Source organism: Paroedura picta, chromosome 7 (genome assembly GCF_049243985.1).
Source record: "Paroedura picta isolate Pp20150507F chromosome 7, Ppicta_v3.0, whole genome shotgun sequence".
Taxonomy (NCBI): Eukaryota; Metazoa; Chordata; class Lepidosauria; order Squamata; family Gekkonidae; genus Paroedura; species Paroedura picta.
The window spans coordinates 84,501,298-84,522,901 of NC_135375.1; the positions used below are offsets into that span (position 1 = coordinate 84,501,298).

The 21,604-nt window shown below is 40.6% G+C and overlaps 1 protein-coding gene across 9 annotated transcripts; it reads right to left on the reverse strand.

Annotated features, from left to right (window-relative positions):
* Positions 1-1,203: 1,203 nt before the first annotated feature.
* C9orf72 (C9orf72-SMCR8 complex subunit) lies at positions 1,204-21,342 on the reverse strand. Of its 9 annotated transcripts, none has more exons than XM_077345258.1 (13): positions 21,227-21,245; positions 18,813-18,913; positions 16,885-17,050; positions 14,685-15,176; positions 13,817-13,876; positions 13,187-13,282; positions 11,528-11,592; positions 9,929-10,001; positions 8,182-8,298; positions 6,430-6,665; positions 4,669-4,726; positions 3,902-4,011; positions 1,204-3,798 (listed from the first exon to the last, which is right to left on the reverse strand). In XM_077345258.1, the coding sequence occupies exons 4-13, from the start codon at positions 15,126-15,128 to the stop codon at positions 3,612-3,614; spliced, it is 1,446 nt and encodes a 481-aa protein (XP_077201373.1). In that variant the 5' UTR covers positions 15,129-15,176; positions 16,885-17,050; positions 18,813-18,913; positions 21,227-21,245; the 3' UTR covers positions 1,204-3,611. The 9 variants fall into 9 exon arrangements, with proteins under 9 accessions (XP_077201373.1, XP_077201371.1, XP_077201372.1 ...); XM_077345256.1 differs by lacking the exon at positions 21,227-21,245 and adding an exon at positions 21,066-21,208; XM_077345257.1 differs by lacking the exon at positions 21,227-21,245 and adding an exon at positions 20,880-20,899.
* Positions 21,343-21,604: the final 262 nt, after the last annotated feature.

Genomic DNA, 21,604 nt, shown 5'->3' on the forward strand with positions numbered 1-21,604 from the left:
CACAGGGGAAAAAACAACAACACCCTTTAGCTGAGTTCCATATCCATATAGACTTGCAAGTTCCCATAAAGTAGCCAGCTGTCTATCCTAGTTATGAAGACCTGACTCTTCTACATGAAGAAATCAAACTTTTTATCAGGGTCCTCTGCTTTTTCAAACACCCCAAGAGTCACGGACACCACTGCCAGAAACACCAGAAGGCCCATCAATCCACTTTCCCCCCATATGAACCACAGGCACCCAAGCCTGGGTCTGCCACCCTGCCGAATCCATTCATCACTCATCTCTTCCTCTGATTACTTCCTGGTTCCAGGTCACTGCACCTGCCTGCTTATAACCACACATCTGCAGCCCACCACAAATGCCTCTGTGGCTGTCCAGTTATCTTGGAATACAAGAGGAAGGCTGTCATGTGTTCTCTTTGCTAGCTAGTAAGGGTAGGATACAAAAACAAAGTTGATCATTATTTGCCTCCAACACATAGGGGTGGGTGGCCTCCAAATATTTATGTACTGTACCCTAGCAAAAAATTGTTTTGAGCTACTGATCACTTAGGACTCAGAGTGGGGTTGGTGATTGTCAAACCTTTCTATGTATAAACTCACATATGAATCACTTGCCCTACCATTCTATTAATTTCTTCGCTTTTATTATTTAGTTACAATAAATTGTTTTTGTTATTTAGTCTAGTCAATTTGCTCATCAAGAAACTTGCCATCCTTATGCGTTGAATTAGCTCCATTCCATTCTAGTCTGTAGGGTGGCCTTTTTCAGTCTTTTGATAATAAAGGAATTCCTGAAATATTATTCAGGCTTTGAGGAGCCCCAGATGTTTTGATGTGTCCCTTCAGAGAAGTGGGTGTGGAAGTAAGGTGTGATGGAGCTAATCTGACACATAAAGATGGCAAGCTATCTTGCTATGTTAGAAAGAATTTGGGGAGAGGGGAGAATATAGCAAGAATGCTAAAGATGTTTTGTATCATGTTATGGAGCCACTGTAAAATTGCTACAACCTCTTCCCTGCCCTGAGGAGAGGAGGTATAGTGGGACCAGAATCGCTGTTTTCTAAACTCTTAAGGTATTGTTCAATACAAGACGATCACGGAGAACAGAAAGAATATAGGCAGCCAGTTCTCTCAATTCACTTGCAATATTTGTTTCAAAAGGTCGATTTCACCTTGAGTAATAAAAATAAGCAACACATAAGAAAACATTTTATTTATTGTGCAAGCAGAACAAAAGTGCATCAAAATTTGGAGCATGTTTTTGGCATTCAAATGTTCCAAAGTGAAAACTGGACTTTATGATGTGTTTCAGGCAACAGTGCCTCCTTTTATTTTTTAGTAAAGTCAATAACATTTTCCATAAGGAAAACTAAAATTATTGAGCAGATGCTTTTGTAATGTAGTTTGCATATGAACTTCTCTAGCACTTTTTAAAGAGAACTCTAAAGTCATGTAAACCACTTTAACAAGTAACATTACAAATAGTTAACAACCCTTAACACCATATTGTGCAACTTAAAAAAATAAAACAGCAGTTACTTTGCAGCTTATCACTATATTATGTCAGCAATAATGCACACTGATTTTTCAGATACCTTGCTATGCAGAATTTAGAAGTATTAAAAATATACAGAGACCCTGGATACATAGATAAGTAGATACCACATGTTTCAATCCACCACCCAGCCATTCCCAAAGCACACACCAAACACTAGTGCAACCTTAGTGTACAATTACATGTGTAAACAATCTAAGGACACATTGATTTGCAATAAAATTAGCTAATTTACATGTGCTGTCTTTGCACAGTTAAATAGGCTTTTTTACATCAACACGCCAGATAAACAATATCATCATAACAGAACTCAGCCGTAAGTAATTATTCTGGGTATCTGGCAATGTTCCTCCCAAACATATAAATTAGATAAATAGGAAAAGACATTAGCTCCTTAAAGTTGTTGCACAAAAATGGCAAAAAGCCGCATGTGGCTCCTGGCTTTGGCAATATACCTTATTATGCAAGAGATGGGTGTGCTGGGATACAAGAATGATGTTCAGCTACTCACACTGGGATGTATTTTTGACTTCAAGTTACATTGAGTTAGCAGAAAGGTGTCTTTGTTTCCTGCCCATAAGGCTATATGCTTTTGTAGCTCCCTCCTCACCAGCCCTGCCCCCCAACAATATTTTGACACTGAGACAGGTCGAGACCTGCAGGGCTTTGATATACCAGCTAAATGTCATCTAACTAATTGGGAATGTTTGGCATATGAACACATGGCTTCCTTAGATATAGGACAGAATTTCCCTTGCTCAATCCCATGGAGAGTAAGTCACTGAACCAGAGCAGATGATGGGTTTCCAGAACAGAAAAATACTCAAGTTATGTTCCAAAATGGCTATAACAACAAAACCCTTGGCTAAATGTGCACAGCAATTTTTGACACAATGAATTTCCCAAGCCACAGAAGAATACAAAAATATTGCACTTAGAGAAGCAGGTATCTGTATTTGGCTGGGGGATGAAAACAGCAACATGCACTATAACATCATATCAAGTGCAGCATGACATGCAGTAAGATGGCGGACCTGTGTTATGTAAAACCGGCACCACATATACAGTGATACACATATATATCAACACTACCCTCATGGAGAAAAAAAGCAAGAGATGGAAATATACTGGAGATGGAGACATCTAACAGACCAGAATTCTGTCACTACTGCCCTTCCCACTGATTTCAAATCCACCAAGTTCGACTATTAAAAATGCTTTCAAAGTGCAGGAATGGAGGATTGAGCTGGATTTTACTCAACAGTTTATTAGACTAAGCTTGGCAACTGCTCTCTCCAACACAAAACCTCATGTTTCTATTTTGTGCTTGGAAGTTATGCTAGTCATTAAATCCTGCAGCATGCCTGATGATCTAACATAATCAGCATAAATCATCCACTGAATAGCCTTAGTTGGCACTCGGACATAGTGTCATTTGTGACCCAGTCTAAAAATAGCATAGTGCAGAAAAACGTCCAGGTTTGTCTGTGGTAAGAACATACCTCCATTTTCCGTGTCGGTTTATATGCTTAGATGTTATCAGAGGTTTCTGGTGACTTTCAGAGTATGTGTGTAGGCTGTGCACACACTATTGTTCATGCTGTTAAGCACACCGAAACTGACCATCTTTAAAACCACCTCTGGAATTTGTTTTACAGTCCACAATTAGGGAATGGACAAATGTGCCAAACAACGCAGAGTGAAGGAAAAGCGTTACATCCAGTGCAATTTCTTTTAAGAGTTCTCTTACTTAAATATAAACCACAACCTTACTTGGTGGTTTAGAAACGACCACAGACCGATTGTATTAAAAGGGACCCCAACAATAATATTCTATTCTCGCTATGAAGAAAATGGAGCCTTTGATATGTACCTAAACTGAAGTGACTTGATCCCTTATAGCACTAGTGCCCCATTCTCCCGTGGGCTGTAGTGTACATCACATTAAATGGCAGGGAACAGCAGGGCATGCTTTCATCAGCAACACTGTCTCTATGGCCTTTGAACAGCCTTGCCGAGTCCTAGCAATACAGATCAGAAACAAAGCATCTTTAAAATGCCATCAGAACATCCCGTTCCTGCATGCTAGTGTAGAAAGGTCTGCCAAAGAGAAACGAATGTAAACCAGGCTTGATCTTCTCAGCTAACGCCATTACTATGTTAAGATCGCCCTCTGCTGTCAAGTCCAGATCTATCTTCAAGCTTCGGAGAGACTTGAAAGGCTTTTTACCTTTTTGCCTGGGGCAGGGGGAAAGAAAAGGCTGTGGTTAAAATGCAAAACTGTGAATTGGAATTGGCTTAAAAGTACTTGTCCAATTTACCCCATCAACTTTATACTTACGTGTCATCTTCTATGTATTTAATGAGTGTTAAGGCTTTTCTGTGAAGAACTAATAGGAACTGTGCAAGGAACACACTCCGCAGGGACAGCCCAGGTTTTAAATGAAAGACCTGTTCAAATGGGCAGGAAAAGATTCAGTGTATGCCCCTGACATCCCCACTTGCCCCCATGATCATCTTCACTGACAACATAATAATTCTTTTATCTATATTCTAGCAAGAAGTCATCATTACAAAGGCTGGTGTTGACAGTGGAGACCACTGAGTGTCTGCTGAGAGTCATTACACGCTCCTCACAAAGAATCTCTGCCAGCTACTCGGAAGCATGTGTGGCCAACTGGTTTTGTCCCTGTTGCCACCAGCATCCCCCAAATGCAGCCTTTCGTAGCAGCAAGAGGTTGATTTTATTAGCTACATAGCAACCTCTTCTGAATTCATTAATTTCACAAACAGTGGCTTAGGAGCCACAGGTGTCTTTTTGACATCTTACTTGTAGCTCCTCTGAGCACCAATTAACAAAGTGACACGTGTCCTATGTTACAGGACAGTGGACAAGGTCCTTGACTGGGAGGGGCCAAGTGGTGGGCAAGTGGTTTCCATCTTGAAACTGCTGCAAGCTTAACACTAGAAACATGCTTGGCATGGAAATAAATGGGGCTCTTCTGGTTCATGGCTACTGTGAATGTAGCTCTCTGCAAGCTGCAAAATAAATACTGTTTCACTATAGACAAGGAACTTGGAACTAGTGGACTTTTAACCAGCCATTACCTGATCCAAGAAAGCTTTTACTAGAGTGTCTTGGTGCAGGACATCTTGAAAAACATTCCTATAGAGGAAAAGCATAAAATAATTGAGTATATCAGTTCTCGTTTAGCACCAAGTTAAACTGGTGCTGGTAGCATGATTATAACTGTAGCATTCAAGGGTTGGATTGTATGGAAAAAACGGGGAGTAGATTTTCATTGTTCTTTGGCGAACAGTGATAATGACCAAGTAACAAAAGCCAGAACAATGTGCCCAGAACTACATAGATTTTTTGTTTAACTCTTGACAAATGTCATCATCATAATGTAGATCAGGGGTAGTCAACCTGTGGTCCTCCAGATGTCCATGGACATCCCAATTCCCAGTGTTTGCTGGCAGGGGCTCATGGGGATTGTAGTCCATGAACATCTGGATGACCACAGGTTGACTACCCCTGATGTAGATGATATACTGGAATATTATGTTCGCTATGGAAGGTTTGACTCCATGGATGTTTCATAGCTATTATAAACTCCATGGGAACTTAATGAGAACTAAGACAGAAGGGCTGGAAGACAGAACCCAAGAGACATCTGCTGGGAAGATGAGTGGTTTTTGCTTTTCCTAAACTGCTAAATGACTGGGAATCATTAACTGAGGTTGCTTTATGAGAGGACAGTTTTAAATATGTCTGGAGAAGAAACCAGCCAGTAAAGCAGAGGTATCCTAGGATCAGTATTGCCAGTCCTGGGGTGAGTAGTGTAGTGACCAAGTTTCCAAATGACATCAAATTACTTAGGATGGTGAAAAACAAGACTGCTTGTGAAGAGGATCTCCACAAACTGGGTGAGTGGGCAACAATGTGCCAAGTGTTCAGTGTTTGTAAATGTAAAGTGATGTACATGGGCACAAAAAGCCCTAACTTCAAAGACAGGCTAATGAGTTAAGAACTTGCTGAGACAGAGAGGGGAAAAGATCTTGGTGTTGTAGTGGATAATACAATGAAAATGTCAACCCAGTTTGATGCAGCAGTGAAAAAGGCAACCTCTGTGTTACGGATGATTAGGAAAGGGACTGAGAGTAAAACAGCTGATTACCTCTCTTATATTTTTTATTTATTTATATTTAGTATTACAGCTTATGCCAGAACAAAATGGCTGATAGTATAACTTGGCTGCATAGATCTAGGGTGCAGCCTCATTTGGAATACTGCACAATGTTCTGGTCCCTGTATCTCCAAAAGGACATTGCAGAGCTGGAAAAGGTACAGAGGAGGGCAACCAAGATGATTAGGGGGTTGGAGCAACCTCCCTGTGAGGAAAAGCAGAAGAGTCTGGGACTTTACACTTTAGACAAGAGATTACTAAGGAAGGCACATGATAGAGGTTTATAAAACTATGCATGGGGTGGAAAGAGTTGACAAGAGAGAACTTGGGGACATGAAACTGATGGGCGGTAGATTCCGGAAGAAAAAAGGAAATACTTTAAACAATGAGTGATTAAAATGCAGAATGTGATGCCAGACTATGTAATGATGGCCACATGAATAAACAGCTTTAAAAGGGGATTTGACAGATTCATGAAGGATAAATCTATCAATGACTGAGGAGAACCTCCATATTAAGAGGCACTAAGCTTCTGAAACCCAGAGCCATTAGGCAACATCTGGGGAAGGCTTTTGCCTTAATGCCCTGCTATTGGCCAACCAGAAGAATTGGTTGGGTACTCTGAAAGAAAGGATGCCGGACCAGATGGATCACTGTTATGTTATTTTGGAATACATACAGGTCAGGAGTGAAGCTTTCATCTGTATGGATAATGGTATCCTGAGCCATCTCCTCATCTGAAGTGGCTCTCCAAAATGCTGTAAGCTCAGATCGCATGTACCGCCGCTGATTATAGATATGTTCATGGCACGGAGGCATCTGCTTCACTGTATTGACATCTACATCAATATGAGTGGTAGGATATGGAGCATACATCACTTGTCGGAAAGGCAGCACAAAACTTCCAGTCACATCCTGTCCCATTGGGGGAAAAAATAATCTCCTAGTTACTAAAAAGAGATACTGGAATTAAGAACCATGAAATTCATCATAATGTTCAAGTGAAATTACAGACGTGATCATTCAACTCAATAACGTCAAGTTGTCAAACAGTAGATTCACAGTATGGACAAGAATCAAAGTCTTGATTACTTAAAGGAGCAAATCCCACCTTTTCCTTCAAAGGCAGCAAGCAGAGTTGGACTAGAGAGGCCATTGTGTAGTGAAGCTGAAGAAAAAAACCCTGTACTTCCAGAAATCTTGGGCTCCCAAAATTATCAGTGGTAGGTTCACAAAACATTGACTGCAGGTTCTTGATTCAAAATAGCTTACCCAAGACAATAATTTATGAGAAATGCAAATGAGAGTTGCACTGATATCATCAAAACTTACTTCCAAGTAAATACATTTATAATTGGGATTTTAATTTTAAAATCATTATTGTCACACTGTGGGGTATATGCCTTATTATGGAAGAAGGGACTTTTGTAAGACCCTCAATCCAGATCTCTCTGGACTGTAAGACTCTCAATCCAGAATGTGTAGGAATCTAAACTGAAGTTGTTGGCCAGTTGGTTGGCCACAACCCTATTCTAGCTTTTTTGTAGCAAAACCACAATTAGCCAATTTGTCAGAATTTTGGTTTGTGGTTTCACTCACCATATCATCTATGTGCCTCCTTCTATTCCAAAATTGTTTGGCAATAATGGCTAATCAAGTTAACCATGAAGTTACATGAGGAGGGGCCATGGCTCAATGGTAGAATACCTGTTTTAAAGGGATCAGGTGATGTGAAAGCCCTCCACCTGAGACTCTGAAGATGCACTGCCAGTCAGAATACACAATAAACCAATGAAATAAACACTGATAAACACTGATAAGCCAGTGCCCTGATTCCTTATAAGGCAAGCTTCATGCATCCAGAACAGAATGGCCAAGACCAAAAAGTATTTTTACTCATGTGTTGCCCATTCCTGTGGTTCTATTCTTGCAGGGACATTTCCTTCAACAGTTCAGAGATTATTCAGGTCCTGTTTTGATGGCTTTTGTGTAATTTTAATCTATTTATGGTTGTCACTATCTGTCTTATGACTAGCATGGCTACTTATGGCTTCCTGTTCTTTTCAGTAAATGAAACTGGAAATTGCTTATTTATTATTTCCTTGTTCAATTTCCTTAGATTTATAATCATCTAGGGAGCCATCATGGCTGAAGGCTAGGATTTTGTTTTTTTTGTTTTTTGTTTTGTTTTAAGTTCAAACGGATTTTCCCGACCTTTGAAAATAAATCCACAAACAAAGCAGCTAAACATCTGGGTAGAAATCTGCATATTAATTAAAAGAAAAACTAAATACACCATCTAGTCACAAAGACAGGTAAAGAAATGATGCTGGCAGAACAAATAACTGATACATTTCTATGTATTGATTGGAAATTAAGTTACTGGTTTTTCAAGGGAGTTCAGTCCAAGGAAGCAAAAAACAGGCCTTACCTTGAGCAACCCTTGCACAAAAAGTCCCGACTCATACTTGAAGGAAGTTTCACTTCTACAGAGCCTTGAACACTTTCGCTCTGCTGAAGTAAGAAAAAGGCACAGAGTCCGCACTATCTGCAACACAAAAACATTGCAAAAGCCATAGGCAGGATAACTGAGCAAAGAAAAACTCTGGTTATATTGACAATTGCTATATTGCACAATGAGCATACAAGTGTTCCCTGGCTATTACAAGACAGATTCCCCCTCCTCTCAGTTATAAATTCAGCTGTGTGAATTCCCTCCCCATGCAAATTGTGTATTTGCCATAGGGAAAATATGTTTCCCATTTCAATAAATGCCATGACTGATATCTTGTATTATGTGTAGCTACTGGCTCATGATATTGCTATGGAGTTCAAGACTCCAGTCCACCACAACACTCTTTAGAGACTTTAAAATTCAGTTGTAAAACACTGAATGCTCTCCACTCTAACACTGTAGGTGGAGCAAACAGTCTATCAATATAATTTTTCTTTTTAAGCTCAGTTTGCTCCATTATTAGTTCTGGGGAAAAACACAAATATGGTGCATCAGGCAACATTCCTCAACAAAAAAACTATCCCTTCCTCCCCAGTATGGAAACAAGATACTGAACCTTTAGTGGCGGATATAGGCATACCAATGACACAGATTGTTAGCAATAAAAGGTTTTTACTATGACAAACAGTAAATATGAGAGGAACCTCAAGCTGATCTACTCAGAATCCCACTGAAGTCTCCTCAATATGGCTTACTCAGAGGAAAGCATTCCTAGGACTGAATTCTCTCATTCTTTAGAAGTCCTCGTTATATATTTTGCTTTTCTTTTCCTTTTGCTTTTTACATTTTATTATAGTATAAATTTTCAATAAGGCAGTAAATATTCTGGATTATTGTGACTGAACAGCAGTGTTGCAAACATACCTTGAGAAATACAACTGAATGTAAGCATTTAGACAGTTACTTTTCCATATCCCTACCTTCATTATAACCATTAAGTTGAGTTACTCCATTTTGAAGTTTATGTAGCATCAAACAAAGACTCCAAGACTGAGTTAAATGCAAAGCAATTCCGAAATCATAATAGTAGCAAAATTTACACCTGCTGGGAGAGGGGATCCCCATTTCAGCCTGTTTTAATCAGATGCATCTACAAATAAAAATACTAAATTCAATTTCTATGACTGTAGGTAATGCTGTTGAGGTAGAGTCCCAGGCGCATATGATCCTCAGGTGCCCCCTCTATATAGCTGCCAGAACTAGGCAAATTTTACCCCCATTTGAAAACATTCTCAGCTGTTCAGAAGAGGAAAATTTAAACTTCTCCTATGGAAAAGTAAAGCTGCCAACTGTTACACCAGTTGACAAATATTGCGCTCAAGGATACTGTGTTTAAAAAATGCTCAGTTAAAGGATTCTCCTGTAAGTTTTATAGATCCTTATTTTTTTTAATTTACATGCTGCTTAATTTTAACATGGTTTTAAATCTATTGTCTAGTTATAAAATTTTAAAACCTGTTAAGCCTATTTTCTGCTGTAGTGCTACAGCCTACAGCGAAATGTTTGTATTATGTTTTATTATGATTTTTCTACTACCTAATATTTGTTTTATTTTATTTGGCCAAAGCGCCGTACAGAATAAACTATCTGGCTGTAGGTAATGTGTCAGTCTCTTTAATAGTCAGGGATATTATTTTAATAATGCATAGAAAAAAACATTTACCTTATTAACTTTTTCTGCGCTGCTCCCTACAACTACTGAGCAACCACAAGTCTGCAGGTGTGAACTGATGGCTCTGAAAATTAAACAGAAGTAAAGCAATATTAAAGTCTGCAGGAAGAAATTTCAAACTGCTGGAACTTAAGAAAGCACTGATGTTAAGAAGTCCCCTTTTTATTAAGTTGCCCAAGTTTCATAGGTAGCCAGTATTAAAATCAAATCAAGCTGCATTCAGTTGTCTCCAGTTACAATTTGTGAAGGAATACAACCTGTTGCCATACTCATCTACTTGCCTGCACTGAAGATATCTGGTTTGAGACAAACTCCAGTACCTGGGTGAACCAAGAGTTTCTTTATGCACCACAATCCAGGGTTCTGGATTATGGTTTAGAATTCCGGCTCGAGGGAAGTAAGTCATCTCCAGTTTATTCATTTGTCACAAGGGAACCAGAGTTTATTTCAAATCAGGAATCCTCTGCAAAAGGAGGAGGAAAAGGGCACATATACATGAGTACAGCACTAACAAATGCTCATGCACAAGCATGGGTTACTGTGCAATAAAATCAGAGTCCAGTAGCACCTTTAAGACCAACAAAGATTTATTCAAGGTGTGAGCTTTTGAGTATAAGCACTTTTCCTCAGACTCTGAACTGACCATCATGATAGTGGGAATATATAAGCAAAAGTTAATCCTGTTACATTAGTAAACTCTGTCACAGCATCCAAATACAGCCATATGATAATTCTTTGCTAAACCAGCCAATCAGACCCCTCAAATTCAGTTGTAATTCACAAAAACATATGAGTAATAAAACTGTCAATGCCAGTGATCAGCGGCTTCCACCAGTGACTGAAAGCAGGTGACTGAATCAAGTATGACTTTAAAACTACTGCTAGTATTGAGATGTTTCCAAGACATTTACTGCTGGCCCCATCTATCTCCATACTAATGTGATACATTCCTACAAGTAGAAGCTGAGCTGGCAGCTATCTTGTGCTGGGACCAGAAAGTTGAATTCAAAATTACATTATATATTACCAACAGTCACATAATCCCATTTAAAATAAATTGTGAGGAATGGGGATACACAAATTAAACAAGGTTAGCACGCATAGTGAGATAAAAAACCTTTGTCCTTGTTGAGTCCAGTATAATGTGATATCTGAATTCAGCCTCAGAGTTAATGGTACAGTCATTTCATTCAACCATCTGAAATTAAATTACTACAAATCTTAATTTGTGATATTACACTAAAAAAATCCAAACTGGGCAGACAAAATTACATCTACACAATCACACCTTCAGTCATCAACAAAAATCAATAAGATCAATCAACAATAGAGATGTACAGATCACTGGGTAATGGTCACAAAATGGGTTGTAAGAAAACCAAAATAGGGATAATATTACAAAAAACAGTAACCAACCAGTAATTATGAAGCAGAAGGTTAGGTGGTCCACAAAATATAAAGTTGTGCACAATAAATGTTAATTTGTACATTTATATTTTGTGGATTTCTAACATTCTGGGTCACAAGATGGGTTGTACCAGATTTTATCGAATAACCTGGAACAGTAACAGTAAAGAAAATTAATCATACTTCAGGAGAAAACCTTCATGGCAGCTATCTCCAATATCATCATCACTGAGCACTGTGTCACGTATCTAGAATACAATGAAACAAGAGAAGGGGAATTAGCCAAATATGAACATGTGTTAAATGGTGAGAATTCAATAAACCTTCAGTGTACTTAAGCATAAGTATTTCCAAAACCTGGGCAAAACAAGGAAATATCCAAAGTCATAGCCTTGTCTTTTAGAGCTGGTAGATCCATGGTTCAAGTTCAGAATCACATGAACCCTCCTTAACCTAAAGAATTCCCTCACCTGCTTTAACCATGGTTAACACTGATCTCGGTTAACTTATTTGCCAGGGTTCTGAAACCAGTTTGAAGCCTGGCTTTCAAACCCTCAGTTCATTTGAATTCAGCACGCCCTGGATGACATGAGCTGTGGCCAGCATCAGATATGAGCTTCAGTTCTGGTTCAGGTGAAGAAAAAACACCAGAAAGGACGGAGAGCTACCCTGCTACAGTCCATGGTTAAGTCTACACTAGATTTAAATGGAGAATAGAAATAACTTGAAGTTATACCCTCATCCAGATTCCATACATCATATGTAGAATCAAGTTTGAACCCAGTGACACCTTCAAGACCAACAAAGGTTTATTCAAGTTATGAAGTTTTGTGTGCATGTACACGAACCAGCATGGTGTAGTGGTTAAGAAGGCGACTTCTAATCTGGCAAGCTGGGTTTGATTCCCTGCTCCTCCACCTAGCTAAGTGACCTTGGGCTACTCACAGTGTTAAAAGCTGTTCTTGTTGAGCTGTTCTGTCAGAACTCTCTCAGCTCCATCTACCTCACAGGGTGTCTGATGTACGGAGAGGAAGGGGAGGTAATTGTAAGCTGCTTTGAGCCTCCTACTGGTAGTGAAAGGTTTGGTATAAAAACTAGCTCTTCATCTTCTTTGTCAGATACTGTGGAACAGAATATCTTCAACTGTAACATATAGGTAGAGAACGGTGTGTGCGTGCGTGGAGGGTTAACTGTCAGGAAGGGTTAACTGTCAGGAAGGGCTAGCTAGTGTCAAGATACATAAATAATAGGGTGACAGGAGCTGAGCAATTGATGCTGACTCTCCCTAGCCCTTTACTCAAGGTATCAGCTTTCACGTGCATGTATCTTCATGTATCTGATGAAGTGTACATGCACACAAAAACTCATACCTTGAATAAAACCTTGATAGTCTTGAAGCTGCCACTCACTTTGTTCTGCTGCTTCATACCGACACAACTAACCCACTGAATCTATTGTCATCATATGTGCTTTGCTGGTGTCTTAACCACCAGAACAAATGTTTAGAGCAGCTCAAAGAGTCTTCCTTTAGAGACACTTAAAATTTGAACTGTATCAATATGTAATAACTCACACTTTTGACTCCATTTTAAGTACTATAAGCAGGTGACCGAATCAAGTAAGACTTTAAAACTATTGCTAGTACTGAGATGTTTCCACGACATACATTAGCATCAGCAAAATGAAGTCTGCTTAGAGACCTTTCTGCTGCCAAAGGGCCAAAAGAATATCAAGTTATGATCCTGTAATAGTTTATTTCACCAAAGGCAGTTAAAAAAGAAAAAACAGGAGCAGAATGGCAGAACTCCTGACTTTCATGATGCAGCTAACATAAGGACTTACATCTATTTCTTCTGGAACACTGTGTGATTTCATAGATGAAAGGAGTTCCATTACAGGAATAACTTCGCCTGTCAGCATTGGAATGATGCTCTGGCCCTGTGCAATAAATATTTTTTAAAATGAAATAGAAAGCAGAGCATGGAGTAGAAAAAGAGAGAGTTCCTACTAAGCAGCAAGGGCATGAAATGACTGAACCATTTTTCTGAAGACAACAAAAAACAAGAGTAATCATGAACTAGCCAAAGATTACCTTTCAGATTCATTGCAAGTTACCAAACTGAAAAAATAAGCACACGAACCCAATAACATAATTTGAAAAATTGATCTCTAAATGTGTAGGCAAAGCTATTAAATAAGCTTCAATCACCAGGGCTTAGTGGAATTGACACCAGAATAAATGCAATGAATAAATACATTGCCTTTAACCATTCATTATTAAAATACAATATTTCTGTGAGCTCGTTCCTTGTTCTTACTGATGTCTTCCTAGGGTCATCTGCAGCCAGTGTTCTACTGGGATAAGGCTCAACAGCTGAGCACAGTCTGACTTCTGCCATGGAAGCTTTACTCCTGGCTTTAGCTGGATTATACTGAGTATTTTAGTACATGAATTTGGTAAAACATTTTTACCTCATCTTCCATTCTCTCAGTGCCTTCCACAACTGCCCTCTGCATGTGTTCTTGCCTTTCCTGTGTAAAGAATGAACAGTATTATTTTTCATAAATTAAGTTTCTAGTATTTGTCTATGCACAGATGTTATACTTTGATTACAATACAATCAGATATTTCAATACAATCAGATACACATGTGAGCTACAACAAATCAATTTTTTTGCCAAATCCTGAGCAAAGCTGCAGTGGTAGCGACACAAGTGGGCATGAACTAATCAGGATTCAAATTCTAACTCAGCCATAAAACTCAAAGGGCAACTTGGGCCAACTAATTTATCTTACCTTGGCTGGTCCCATACATTTAAGTGAGAAATCTATGGAAGGCAGCTTGTATGAAAGAAGGTATACAAATCAAATCTCAATTACTTGAAAAACTTACTCTCATGCATCTGTGTAACAGATGCATCCTTTAACTACAAAGCTATACTGTTCCATTAAAAATGAACTTGAAAAAATTGAAAGGGATCCACATTATTTCAGAGATTTGAAATTCCAGAACACTGTATTACAACAGAGAAGAACCCTGCACACTTAACTTCCTGCAAGAATTAAACAATGAGAGAAAAATAAGTCCCTCTGATTTCACGCTGTATTCGTTTTCTATAAAAAGACATCTTTCAATGTAGAAACTTTTAATGTGGTAAAACATGCAACTCCCTCCCCCCAAGACCCATCTCTTTCTATTGGATGCATAATCCAGCATAAAACAAACACACTGGGAATACCAGGAACAAAAGGGTGAAATCAACATACTCAGAAAGAAAATATAAGAAAACAAAAAGGGTAAATTTCTTCCCTACTCAATGCAATAAAGAAGCCGCCTACCTTATGCATCCATATCCTTCCTTTTCTTATAATATTTGTCAGCCGGTCAACACACACCCTGTGTAGGGGAAGGTAAAAGCTAAGCTCACTCTGTGGAAGTATAACTGAAAGTCCATAGGTACTTCGGTCCCCGTTCCAGTTTCCATCAAAAATCAAGGACACAATAATGACTCCTTTCTCGGCCAAAACAAAAAATTTCACATCTATCGCACCGCTCTCTGCATTCCGAAGTATTTCCCCATTCAGAGTGTGGTTTGCAAGAAATGTTATTTCTCCATCACTGAGAAGCTGCTGTTCTGTTTTTGGCGCCCAGATGTGTCTGACTCTAGGACCAAGGATATTATCCCAGTAGGCAAAAGTGGCAGCTAGTAGTGGTGACTCTCCATTCAGTGCAATCTCAGTTTTGGCAACAGCAGGAGAAGGCGGAGGACACAGAGCAGACATGATGATCCCCCCTCTGCTGTCACATCATCAAAGCCTTTTTCTTAAAACCTGCAAAGTAAGTTGAACAGTATAGGTAAAGTTTACATATAACATTAATCACAGGGATGCTGGATTGCCTGAGAATTGTGTAAAATTTTGGAATAAGTTCAGTTCAAGTGGAATGGCTCTGCAGTCTCCCATGGAGCCTAGTCAAACATCAGACACCAATATCAGGGTAAAAAGATAAATAAGGCCAGGATCCTAACTGAATTTATCATGAAGATAGCCTAAACATGTACAGTACTGGAGTTATATGGCAGCCCTGACTTTAAAAACTGAAGTGCCAATCAAAGAACTCCTACTACTTCAGGACTTACATTTTCCCATGGGTGGATAGCTTGGTATAAAATCTGGTGTCGATCACACTGAAATACCCAGAGTAGTCTCAAAGAACCAAATGGAATGAATGTTTTTAGAAGACAGTTCCAAGACTCAGTCATTGCTTGGGTACATTAATGTTGATGTATATGGCAAGGCTAGATCTTTCCACATACTACCAAATTTGTTTCAGGTACACCAGCTTGATGTACTGGTTAGGAACGCAGACTTCTAATCTGGTGAGCCGGGTTTGATTCCATGCTCCCCCACAGAGACAGCTGCATTGGCTGCCAGTTGCAGCTTGGATCTGGTTCAAGGTTTTGGTTTTAACCTTCAAGGCTCTATGTGTTCTGGGACACATATCTGAGGGGCCACCTATCACCCTATGTCTCTCACAGGGCTTTGCGCTCTGCAGGTAGTAAATTGTTGGTGATTCCAGGCCTCAGGGAAATTAGGTTGGCCTCGACCAGGGCCAGGGCTTTTTCGGTCCTGGCCCTGAACTCGTGGAATGAGCTGAGGGTCCTGCGGGAGCTTCTAGCGTTCCGCAGGGCCTGCAAGATGTAGCTCTTTAGCCAGGTCTATGGTTGAGGGCAGACCAGGAAGAGCTGATACCCCCCTGGCAGATGCGGCAGAGAAGATCTAGAATTTGGAGAGTCCCCAGTAGCTGACCATCACTGTCGGTGATGGGCCAGCACTTGGGGTCTCCCTAATACCGGATGATAGCTAGTAGGAATTTGAACTGATGCTGCCATAGGGATTTTTAATGGGTGTTTTAATGGGATCATATTGTATGTTTTTACTGGGGTTGTGTTTGCGACCCTCCGTGAGCCAGTTCGCTGGCAGCAGTGGGATATAAATAAACAAATAAACACAAACAAATAAACAGATAAATGAGGAGAGGGAAGCAACTTTAGAGAAAGGCCAATTTGGAAGACCAATGGCATCATTGACAAGTAAACAGATTAAAAAGTGATGCAGATGGGAAAGAGGAAAGGAGACTAGCAGAGTGAAGGAGATAGCACAGATATCAGTTGTGGGGAAGGCACTGGGGAAGGAAGATGGCATGAAGGAAAGATTTAAAAGAAAGAGGTAGCGTTAGAGGAACATTGGAGAGAAAGGGACAAGAAGCAAGAAACCATGGGGCGGGGCATGTTTCCTTCTCCTGTGTGAGTTCTCTCATGAAACAATCTATTTGATCAGCTCAGCTCATTATTTTCCTTACATTATAAATAACAACAAAAAGATCTCACAGTCCTATAATACTGAGACCATTAAGTACTTCCTCTTCAACACGAATAAGTAGATGACACACTATTTACATTATCCCTCTACTAAAAAGCCGGCTGCAATAGCATCAGATCAATTAATGTTTTAACAGAAAAGAACATTTCAAACTAACCTCATTTCCAGTTTAGAACTGTACACCAACAAGTTTACAGAATGCTGCTCATTTCCTCTTTTCACCTTTTTTTGCCAATCCCTTCCTTTAAATTCCTTTAAATTCATTTAAAGTCATAGTCACTCACTTCTGCTTCCGCTCTGTGTAAAAGTGAAGTACTTCCATTCTGTTGCAAGCAGAGGAAGAAATCAGTTGTAAGCAAGTTTCACAATGAAATAGAAGCCCCACGTGTGCAACAGACTGCGACCAGCCCAACACTGATTTTTGACCTGTTGATCAGGTACATGCACACAATTCTAGTACTGCATTCTTTAAAATGTCAAATTGAGAGAGGACTTACCTGATTTCAACTCATTTCTATTTAGCGAGACTGTCAAGGACAGCAGCTCTTGAGGAAGTTGAAGAGGTCCACCTCTCTCTCATACAAACTGATTTCTAACAGGGGCCACAAAGTCCCCAGGGAGTGACCCACAAAGAAGGGGAGACATTCAATATTCTAGACAGCCCCTTCTTCTCACTTGCAATAGCTCCTGAGAGCTTTTATAGCATGCTGATAGCATAGTGTTCATCTTAGCCTATCTTGAGTATAAAATCTCCGAGTCTCAATGTCTCCCACCCTCCTTTCAAAATGTGGCACAGAGCAATAGGGATCAAGTCTAACAATAAGGAGTTGACTGATAGGCATCACGGTCTCATTGAAGGTATGCCTGAAATCTGTTTCAGGTGGGTAACCAAACTGGTCTACAGGTTAGAGCAGGGCTGGTTTATCCATGTAGCACATGCTACAGGCCCTGTGCTTGCAAAAGCCCCACACAGAGCCTCCCCCGCATGGAGCAGGGACATAGCCTTTCTTCTCCCCCCTTTTCCCTCTTTAAGTCCATTCGGAATGACACCCCTTTCCATTGCCGGGACAATCTGGGTATTTTACAGTTAATTCTACATAGTGGGTATTAAAGAAAAGTCATCTAGCTGTATTTTTCAAAAATACAGTCCATGCTGTTGTTGTTGTTTTTTTTGGTAAGCAGCAGTAAACATTTTACTAAATAAATGGGGGGAATAATAATGGAGCACTAATGAATTAAAGGTTAAGATGCTTTGGTTTATCTTTATAATACAATATATACTAAGAGGGGACACATTGTAAATAATACAAAAAGGAAGGAGCATAGGGCATACCAACTTAACAAGGAAATGATAATGCAGTTTATGTAGAAGACAAGGATAAAATGCATGCAATACAGATCGTCTAAATAGTTATTTAGTGCATTGTTTCATTATTTGCAAAAAACAGATGTGATCACAGTAATAATACTAACCTATTTTCATACTTCATGGCCAAATTGCTCAGCTTACTAATATTTCTTTTGACTTTTTCTCATTTGCTTGGAGGACTTCCAGACTGTCAATGGTTCACTCTTATTTGTCTATTATTTCTATTTGCTGATTGACTGTTTAATTATTTCCCTCCTGCCTTGACATCATTTTACTATTGTTTCATCTCTTAAGGTTTTATTGTTTCATGGAACTGTTAAGTTGCTTTAAGAATATTTTGTTGAACTTCAATGCATAAGCAGATGGCACATTTCCAGCAGCACACCTCTAGGTGTTTATCTCTGGAAAACAACTCCGAGATACAAACACTTTGGGAATTCTTTTGTTATTTGTAAACACGGTAGGGAATACTGCACAAGCAGCCAGATAGTGGTGCACTAAATATCACTATGATGCACAGTCCCTCTAAAGACATAGTTATTTCCTTTTTTGAGGGAACACTGGTCATCACAGCCATTTAATTCAACATTCTAAGGAAAACATTTCATTTAGAGTCCCCATGATTCTTTGGAGATAGTACTGGCACTAAAAAGTGGTATAAAAATACTCATAATGGTATAGATATTGTTATGGGAATCTCACAAATTTTTACATACCAAGCAAAGGGCTTTAGCGTTGGCAGACCAAAAATAATCAAGCAGGGAGAAAACATGGGCAAGATTTTGGTGAGTAGCAGCTACATTTTACTATGAGTGTCCTAGAGAAAGAAAGCAAGCAAGAGGCATTATAAAGGAGAGACTTTACCAGCATAAAAAGGTAAAGGTATCCCCTGTGCAAGCACCGAGTCATGTCTGACCCTTGGGGTGACGCCCTCCAGCGTTTTCATGGCAGACTCAATACGGGGTGGTTTGCCAGTGCCTTCCCCAGTCATTACCGTTTACCCCCCAGCAAGCTGGGTACTCATTTTACCGACCTCGGAAGGATGGAAGGCTGAGTCAACCTTGAGCCGGCTGCTGGGATCGAACTCCCAGCCTCACGGGCAAAGCTTTCAGACGGCTGCCTTACCACTCTGCACCACAAGAGGCTCTTTTTACCAGCATAAGATGATACAAAAACCAAAATCTACCTACACAGATATTCTCTCAGCTTTCTGAGATGCATTTTTCTTGTTCCAAGACAAATTTCCCCCTGGCTGCCTCACATTTAGAGCTCTTTAATTATTTATGTTTAAGGCAGCATTTCCTGAGTATTGCAGCTTTACATGCCCCTTGCCCCATGTTCAATAATTTTTCAGTAATAGGACTGGAAGTGCCCTCAGTCCAGATAGCTCTGGCCACTAGAACTGCACTGTTAGCATGGGCCCAGGCCAGTTTACAGCGGACATGCTAATTAACATTATACATTTCTACAGCACTATGAAAAGTGCTTCCTAATTTTATTCAGTCTTATATCTCTATATGGAAGTTCACTGTTTTAGCTATTTGACAGCTGAAGACAAAAGGGCTGAATGTTTTCTTAAAGAGGCAGACCTATGATTTGAAATGATTTGTGCCAGTATTATTCTCTTAAAGGTAAAGGTATCCCCTGTGCAAGCACTGGGTCATGTCTGACCCTTGGGGTGACACCCTCTAGCGTTTTCATGGCAGACTCAATACGGGGTGGTTTACCAGTGCCTTCCCCAGTCATTACCGGTTACCCCCTAGCAAGCTGGGTACTCATTTTACCAACCTCGGAAGGATGGAAGGCTGAGTCAACCTTGAGCCGGCTGCTGGGATTGAACTCCCAGCCTCATGGGCAGAGCTTTCACAGACTGCATGTCTGCTGCCTTACCACTCTTAGCCACAAGAGGCTCTTAAATCAGGGCTATTCCTCATCCTTGTGAGTCAAAGCTGGCTTATGAAGATGTTGACATGAGGAAGGAACAGATGTGACAGAATAATTCTTAAAGCCCTTTTACTATGTTATGTATTCACATGAGTTGTATTCCTATATAATCAACAACAATATTTTCAATGTAGGAATCCCCTAATATGCAAAGCAGTCCCTAATTGTCCAGCATCAACTTCATATCTAAGCAGGGCTCCTGTCTTCTCTACTTCTAGGAGGCGAGTTGTTTCTCATTATGTTACTGTTGGGTTCCTGATTCCTTTCATTAGAAAGGAATCTTCCGCTTCCTCCTTAATCGGTGCATTTTTAAAATGCATATAATATTTTTAATACATAACATCTTTAATGGCACTACGTTTGGAAAATGCTGTCTGCTGCTATAAAACCTATAGCCAAAGTGCAGGCATACAAACATAAACAAGCACTACAGCCTGAGACCAGTGAAGAATTTGGTTTGAAAGCTTGTTTGCCTCCGCCGTGTTGGTCTGAAGCAGCAGAACAAGATTTGATTCCAGCGGAATCATCTTTAAGACAGACTGACTTTTATCCAAGGGTTTTGTATACCTTGAATGAGAAGGTTGGTCTTAAAGGTGCCACAGGAATCAAACTTCGTCCTCTTGTTTGGCCCTAAGGAATCTGACCGCCCAGAGCACAACTGCGGGTTCCAAGAAGTCCAAGCCCCAAATGAGGGCAGGGTGGGGAACGAGGCGACCCTAGGGCGCCCCGCAATCTCTCCCTTGAAGGCGGACATTAAGGTGAGATTCAGCGCGCAATTCGGACCAGCCGCACAGCGATGCTCGCCTTTCCCACGCGTAGCGGAAATCCGAGGGGCCCACCTGGGAGAGCCTCCCTTGCAACCACCGCCGGAGGAGGAAAGCGGCAACGGGCGAGGCGCGCCTCAGACGCAAAGAAAGGCAGAGCTGCTCCTTAAGGGCTGGCACTTAACGAGGCCTCTCGCAGCTGACCCTAACTTCTCACCCAGAGCGGCCTCTCCAAAGGGAAGCGAAAGAGAACCGTCTCACCTCTCCTCGCCGGGCCCTTTGGCGGAGGCGTCCCGCGGCGGCTGCAGCTGCCCACCCTCGACTGACAACAACAACAACGCCCGCGCCCCGCCCCTCCGGGAGGCACGCGCGCCCTTCGCCGCCTGCCTCTCTCGCTTGCGCGCGCAGCCGCCCTCACTCACCGGTTAACACGCTCGTCCCCGGCCCTCCGTAAAGCCTTGCCATTGCGCCTGCGCGTCCCCTTTGCCGGGAGATTTGCGCATGCGCTCTGGGAGAGAAGGAAAAAACCGAAAGCTGACCTCTCCCCCGGTGCCTTTCTGAAGTCGAGAGGAAAAGGTGTCACTTGGAATTTGTTGTTGTCATTCCGCCAGGGATGAAGCATAAACAAATTTTTAAATAAAAAAGCTCAGACAAATAGTATTTCTGTTACCAGTGTTACTATTAATTGTTGCTCTCCTGTAGCTATTTTAGAGTTTTCATGTTCCTTGTAAACCGCCTTGAGCCGAAAGGGGAGGGCGAGATATCCACCAATCACTCAATCTCACAGTCCAAAAAAGTTG